This window comes from Pocillopora verrucosa, chromosome 11 (assembly GCF_036669915.1).
Source record: "Pocillopora verrucosa isolate sample1 chromosome 11, ASM3666991v2, whole genome shotgun sequence".
Classification (NCBI taxonomy): Eukaryota; Metazoa; Cnidaria; class Anthozoa; order Scleractinia; family Pocilloporidae; genus Pocillopora; species Pocillopora verrucosa.
The window spans coordinates 18,758,090-18,766,095 of record NC_089322.1 but is presented as its reverse complement, the minus strand read 5'-3'; the positions used below and the strand labels follow the sequence as shown (position 1 = coordinate 18,766,095).

General features: G+C 37.8%; 1 protein-coding gene across 1 annotated transcript; it reads left to right on the top strand.

Moving 5' to 3' along the window:
- The first annotated feature begins 2,721 nt into the window (after positions 1-2,721).
- On the top strand, positions 2,722-4,620 carry LOC131791494 (TNF receptor-associated factor 2-like). Its single transcript, XM_066174450.1, has 3 exons — positions 2,722-3,190; positions 3,836-3,926; positions 4,076-4,620. The coding sequence occupies exons 1-3, from the start codon at positions 2,742-2,744 to the stop codon at positions 4,481-4,483; spliced, it is 948 nt and encodes a 315-aa protein (XP_066030547.1). The 5' UTR covers positions 2,722-2,741; the 3' UTR covers positions 4,484-4,620.
- Positions 4,621-8,006: the final 3,386 nt, after the last annotated feature.

Here is an 8,006-nt window from a genome sequence, read left to right as displayed (position 1 = left end):
CTACTACCGTGAGACTGAAGAACAAAATTCAAATAGATGCAAACTGCTAGTGAAGAAAGACGCCATGTTGGATTCACTTGATGCCAGGGAACGTAGCTACGATAACAGTGCGAATGGTATTAATTTCACGATCAGAAAGGTGAATCTTATGTTTGTTTTCATTGTAGTTGTATGGATATTCTTTTTTAATAAATACGTGATCCAAAATCCCGTGTCTTTTGTGTATAATGTTATTATGTCAAGTATTGTTTACGCAATTGTCTTGTCACAGGCGACCCAAGGTCACGTTTCGAGAAAGAGCCAACGATTAATTCACGAACGCGTCAGAGTAAGTTATTCTAGGAACCGTTGAAAATTTGAGCACGTTATAAGGAATATTATAGGGAACGAAATATGGTCGATTTACAACGATAAATATTTCGAAATATGAAGATTTTTCTCGAAAAATCAATAAAACTTACTCATACCCTGTGTATCCGTTGTAGTTTCTGGCGATTGTTGCCGTTTTAAGCTTGCTTTACCATCACTATTATTCACGTCATCTACTTTTATTACATTGGTAAAATCTGTACAGAAATCACACCAACCAACTCGCGCGCAAAGTAAGAAGACTATGTTGAAGGCTTGAAATTATATTACGATCGATTTTCATCAAGAAATGGGCCAGGAATTTTCCACAATAGTGCAAATAATCGCGAAGGCTGATCGCGGAAAAGCGATGACGTGACGCTCGGTAAGCTGTAAGATGACATGTTATTATATACCAGACGTAAAAACTCTTCAGATTCTCAGTCTGCATTTTTTACCCACTCTGCAGTCTATATTTTGTATCCGGTCTGCAGTCTGCTGTCTACATTTTGTACTAACAGTTATCCGTGGCACAAATACAGTTTATTTTTGGTTACATTTATTCGCACAACACACATAATCTACCACAAAATACCTGTGTGTGAGGTAATTCAACATTTTCATTCTTTCCCGCGTTAATAATCTTCTTTCCTTTTGTAAGAATGTTTCAAGTAATCCACCCACCCTAGAAAAAATAACTCTTGCATGCATAGCATGCCTATGTTTTGAGACAGGTGTATGCCCTTGGCCAGACTTGAGCTCACTATTTCAGTATACTAGTCCGACACGCGTAGTATCACTACACTTGATTCCACGGATCCAGTACCATCCAGGTATCCCAGTTACCCTGCTCACAGGGTCTAGTTCCTATCTTATTTTTCCCTCCAAATCTTCCCCAAGATTTCGATGATGCTGCTAGAAACTCTCCCCTCTGTCATGAAGATTTTCCTCCTCTCATCATTCATATTTTGCGTTGCATGGTGATTTTTAAATTAAATTTTATCTTTAAATTGCTAGTGAATTACGAGGTTCTCAATGGGGTCAACCGATAGCCGTAAAACGACCAAAAATTTAGCCGTTAGGCGTTAAAATTGACAAATTTTAACCGTTCGTCGTAAAAAAGTTAACCGTAAAAATATGTCCGGTGGAAACAATAGAAAGGTGTTAACCGTTAACCGTTAACCGTAAATTGGCCAAAATTTAAACCGTTAGCCTTAAAAGCCATCAGTCCATCGAGACCCTTAACTACAGGCAGCTTGCATTTGAAATAACGCAAAAAGCGTTATACCTCTCAGAGCCCGTATCGAATAATAAATAGGGAACCCATGCCCGCATTCCTTGTTCTTACGGACTGAACAAGAAAGACATATCTTTGGACGATCCCGGTAATATCATCTGTGGAAATTGATCTCATCCTGACACATCTCTTCGCGGTGTAACCACGGTATTTGATATGGATGTAAAGATCTGATAAGCTTTCATAATAATCTTTATTTAATTTCTTTAAAGTAGGAATGGACAGGCTAATCCAGTTGACGATTATCAACCGTTACAACTCCAAGAGGTATGTTACGTATTCTTTTACCGCAATCAGCACTCCAACATAAAATTCATCTCTATGCGTGGCCATATGGCACGCTAATGCTTCACGTACCATGCAAACAAGTTGATTTTTAAATAAGAAGCAGTTTATGCAATACTCTATAAGAACTAAGACTCTAAAGAAACTGTTGTGCTGCGTCGGTGGGGAGTATAGCAAGATAATCTGTGTTATCAACAGAGTTGATAAAGTAAATTTGCCATCGCAAAGAGTTTCTAAAGCCTGATCAGACGAATGATTAAATAAGAGCCCAGGCAGGTGTAAACGCAATTAAGAATGTTATAAATTCTATTCTGTTATAAATTCTCTTCTGTTATAAATTCTATTCCCCTGCCCCCAAATAGTTGTTGCCAAGTGGAGGCTTTTAGATAGCTTCTGACCATACAAGTTCTTGCAAATAATGTCTGAAGAAGGGATGTAAGCTTTAGATCCAGATACTCTCTACGGTGGCCAATATACAACATTCTGTCGTTTTCTGCTTTGAGAACCGTTCATGTATTCAGCAGACGTCTTCAGCAGAAGGCGTACCTTTGCGTAACTGTTCGACGTGATGGACAGGATCTTTTTTCGGCTCACAATTCGAGCCTTTGCATAGTACTCTGCTGTGTGTATTGACAGTTGAAAGTACCAGATATTCAGGAAAACTTAACAAAGAAATTCATAAAATGATATTTAATTAGTAACCCTATTTTCCTTTCACGTGATTTGTTAGTTTGTTTGTTTTTTTAGTTAAACTATAGCAGAACTTTCAACCTATTTGGTGCAAACACCACACAACATCAGTTTTTCATGGATGGATTATGTCTTATTTCAGTTGGGTACTGAAGAAGCTTCGAGCCATTCTATCTGTAATGGTGGAGATGAAAATGCTCTCCCCCAATGGGAACAGGTTGAACTGGTTGACAGGATGCAGAGACCGGAACATCAGCCTTTTCTCTGGCAGGAATGTGGTATTCAAGTCAATGTGCTGAGTGTACCTATTCAGGAGACGGAACTATACAGATCGCAGGAGTCGGGTACTTGCCAAACACTTGATCAGGGTTGTGCCTGGAACCACCCCTTGCAGGAGATGGAACAGCCAGCTTTAAGACGGCCATGTGGAACTTACGGCTTGCTTGCTTGTCATCAGCCTTGTGATGATGGCTTCGTAAATGTAGTGAGTTCTTTGGGTAGGATCCAACAGCCTATTGAGCATTGCTGTGGGCGCCAAGAAATACGATTATGGCAAGGACAACTTGATAGGCTAGTATTGCATCAGCTGAATCACTATCATTAATGGCACTATAGATTAAAGGATTTTTTTGCTGTACTGAAACCACATGCGGGATTTGCGTGCCAGTTAGATACCCGAAATATCATTTCGGAGGAAAATAATATAAAATAATATTTCCACACGAAATACAATTCTACTTAACATACATCCATACTGAAATCGCTCATCAGGCAAAAAGGTTTTCATTTTTTGTTGTTGTTGTCAATTTGCTGGAAAAACGATGGGAGTCAAATGAAAAAAAAAATGTTTTAGAGCCAATCAGATTGCAAGGATAAGCAGACAGTAGGCAAAAATCTTCTGTAAATCGCGCTGAAAGCTTATTTTAATGCAAATTATTTGCTCAAAATGGCTTTGAACGTTTAACTTAGTTGAATTTGACCAAAAAGCCACCAGGAATTTGTTGGTGTCATCAAAGTTCCCAGGAAAGTCTGGTTGGTATAGCCAACGCGTTAAAACAAGGCTGCTCTACTCATATTTAAAGTATCAAAATTTTTGTCCTAAAATAATTTACTGAAAACGGGAAAATAATTTCAATGAGGAATTATTATGTTACGTTCAAAAAGGAAACGTAATCTGTTTCGTTTTCACTCAAATCTGTCGTGGTTTATTTACAGGATTGCTTCACAAAAATCCACAAGGAACAAACAAAATCCCCGAGAGACTTATTTCATAATGAAATATACGGAAGTCGAGCGGTTTCGCCAGGTTGGCCTTCCTTTTCTTTCTAATATGTCCTAACGGCATTTCTTTATTTTAATTTATTTTGAGCAGGAAGACACAACACTTTTTAAAGTGACGTGTTTTGCAAGTTTCGTTTCTTACGTTTCATTTCTATCTAATTTCAATATTGTCAGGCCGATGATAACGGAGTGGCACCAGCTGTTTTCGGTCCCGCTATTGACTCCGATAGCTTTGAATATAAGTTTGGGGTAAGGATGTATCCCAATGGAGTTGGTGACGGAAGAGGCAGGTATGTTGCCATCTTTGTCCACATGATGGAGGGTGAGCACGATGACATCTTAAATTGGCCCTACGCTGGAAGAATCACTTTGTCGGTTTTGGATAGAAATGGACATAGGGACAACGACATCAGCCACACTTTGCAAGCTAAACCAACGTTAGCTGCTTTTCAAAGGCCTCGAGAAGCCATTTGCCCTATTGGATATGGCCTCATTTACTTCGCTAGGATAGAAGTGCTCTTCGGTCCTCAATTTGTCAAAAACGATGAACTGTTTTTGAAAATTGAGTTTTCATCAACATGAAAAAAACAGTAGTTTTAATTAGAAACTCTTCACAGTGGCCAATTAGCATTATCAACTCGGTTGATAAATCCAGCTGCACATTGTGTTGTTAGACTTTGACAGTCTCAGCTCATTCTCTTTCTTATGGCTGACAGAATTCTAAATCGTTTTTAGGTAACGTTAGATTTAACTCTTCTCTACAGGACTCCTCGAACCCTTAGACTGTGTTAAATTTTGCGTTCAAAAAAGTTTTAAAGCGAAAAGATATAAAAAACTATGATGCAGAACCAATCAAATCAAGAAGTTTTATGCCTAAGATTTTCGTCGAGTCTTTCAAATCTATTTGCTGTATGAAAAGCTAGCCCTGAACTTTTGCCTGCGGCATGGGCAAAATGTTCTTAATGAAAAGTGATAATTCAAGTTCAAGTTTATTATTTCACACTGTTTACAGAAAAAAATAACAACATAACATGATTTACAACGATATAGAAAAAAATACAAACAGAAATTAACTACAAGAAAGAATATTTAATCGTGACCAAAGTAGCCAATGAACTTTCGAGTTGATCACAGTCATGTGTAGATATGAGTTAGGGTTGGCCACATGTTACGTATAATTTAAATTAATAGTTACATTAAAGACGATACTGTTATCGTAAGAGAAGAAAGACATACATAAATGCACGTTAGAATAAAAGAAAAACTGCATATTGTGAAGCATTATCTTATATAGCTAACAGTTAAACTATGGTCAGTTTTGGGTACTCAATAAGAATCTTTTATACCGCTTTTTGAATAGCATGTATGAAAACGTTCAAATTCAGGTGGTACAGATTCCCAGATTTTATTGCAGAGAATTTAAATATAGACATACCATAATTAGTGCGTACTGATGGCTTAAAGAAGTTTTGATTCGAAACATACCTGGTATTATATGAGTGAATCTCTGATACAGGTGTGTGAATATTCGGTAGTACAGCTGGGGTGTTACTTTTGTCACTCTTAAGTTTATATTTAAAAAGTGATACTTGTAGTCTGTAAATATTTTTAAGTTTCAAGATTCCAAGAAGATTATAATAGGGGTTGACATGTTCTCTGCCATGAGCAAAGAACATGCTTCGTATACATCTATTCTGCTTAGTTGTAACAATGTAACAATGATTCAATAATAATAAACTGCTTAATCTTTTGTCTCACGATGTAGTCACTTGAGATGTAGATCGTGACGTTTCGACTGCTTACTTGTTCATCAGGTGGTGGGGGTCGATTGCTTACGCGTTACCATTTGTATCACGCCGATCCAATACGATTGGCGGATTTCGATCCCTTTGTTCCGGTGAGTTCTGGTTTTCCGAGAGGTCTGATTTCAAGTTGTTCGCTCCGTGGTTTCCAGTATTGACTCGTCGTCCGGCTGAACAACGAGGACAGGTTTACATAGAACGATAGCCAAGCCCCGATTCATGATTGGTTGAATCACGACAGCTGCTATTCTGCTCTTGTCAGTAATTAGCGGCAAAGTACTTTGCGTGAAATATTTGCGTGCTGTCCCTTTGCAACATCTACGGCATGAACTCGACGTCTGGCCATGAAGTCCTATTTCTCAGTTGATAAAATACATTAAAATATTACGCACCTCTGATTGGCCAGAGGGAGATAATTTTTCAAGTAACACGAGTGCAAAGTCGCAGCACGAGTGCAAAGTTGTAACACGAGCTGTAAAGACTATTCGTCCACTTCGTCTACTTAAATGCGAGGTTCACTTCTTTCAAGATCGTTGTTTTTTTTTTCATTCCATTCCGATTTAGGCAGACTTTTTCGAGCTCAAAATGAAGAGTTAATATTACTCTATTCGGAAAGCAATGAAGTTTAGAGAGAAAGAGTCCACATCAATCGTCAATACCTTTATTCAAAACCAGGGCTGCAGAAAGAATTCTCATAAATACCAATCTGACCACAAAGTACTCGTTCAGCCGGATTATCTATCCTGCAAGAACCATTACTCAGTTTTACAAGAGTAATACCTATATCAGTTACCCTAGAGGTATGTTTTACCAGAGAACTGCATAGAAAAGTTAGCTATTTACAAAGACACCTCACAAACCCAGAGTACAATTTCATAATCATTCAGTTGTTTTTGGAAAACAAATTGAAAACAAATGTGCAGCGAGACCTTTTTCCAACAACATTAGGCACCCATTCTGTAGGAATTCATTCTTTTCTTTTTATGTTATTGGATTTCCTTTGTATATTTCTTACAAAACGAACCAGCATTTGGCAGACGCCTTTATGAAGCGAATGCGGCCACTAAAATTGATTCCATTTATCTTTTAAAAAAAAATTTGCTGAAGGCTCAGGCTTCTAAGCGTATATATATATATATATATATGCATGCATGCAGAGCAAAATGAATATTTTAAAGACGAAGAGTTTTAATTCGAAATCACACGCACTAAGCGATTATCAGAATGTAACGCGAGCAGAATCTAGCATCAAATTTTCAAATTGAAAAAATTCCTTAATGGACGGAATTGCGCTTTCTATTACTGGTCGCTCAAGGATAAGTTGAGAAAACTGTTCAATTCAAGTCACCGCTTCTGTTTCGTTGTCGATTCTCCGTTTTGGTGAAGAAAAAGGCAGAGAGAGAGTTATTTGCTGTTTCATTTATGGTCTCATTGTCATCTGTGCCTATTCTGAGGAATTTTGTGCAAGATTGCTTATAAACGCTAAAATCAATCAATGTTCTGATTAACATTTGTCCTTATATTAATATTCGTTGTTAGTGTCCTTGTGGGATATGTAGTAGGGATTATTTGAAAAGAAACCATGGTTTTGATCTCAGCCCACCATCGCGAGACAGTGGCTAGTGAATATGAAATTCTTAGTCCGCCAGCGTACCCTCGTGATTAGCATGACATGGCGACAGCGAGACATTACTTCATCTACGAAGGGTTTTCCCCAATTTGGATTTATTTTAAGTTGATTGATCAGCTTAGTCTCGCTCACACTTAAGGCCGTTTTCTATGAATGGGCACTGATCTGCATTCTGTTTACTCAAATTTGATAGCTCCGCTTAGTAGACAAGGTCGGCCGGTGCAAAAGGTAATTTTGAAAAACCATTTAAACGCGAGCCGATGCCTCATTGCAGCTGAGAGTGAATCGTTTTGTTTTGTCGGGAAAGTTGTGAAGGAAAGGATGAATTATGATTTTCTAAAGAGTAGTGAGGTCATACTCAGTGCTCTGTAATTTGTTCTCAGGATTCTCGTGAAGTTAATATCCGTGACAAAAAAATAATTTAATCATAACATATTGTGTCTGATCACTGACGCAACATTACAGGTAAAGATAGCTTAAATTGTCACTTATAGCATATTTAGTAAATCGAACCATCTGCTTTACGGTCATGCTCTGTCTGTGAATAGTATGAATAATAAAATGTGAAAGTGAAATGTTCAAGAGAATATGTTACCGGAGTTATTCCTAATTCCTAAGGCACATTGAATACTTTCGTTTTGCATCATGGAGCACGGATGTCTAATCAACTGCT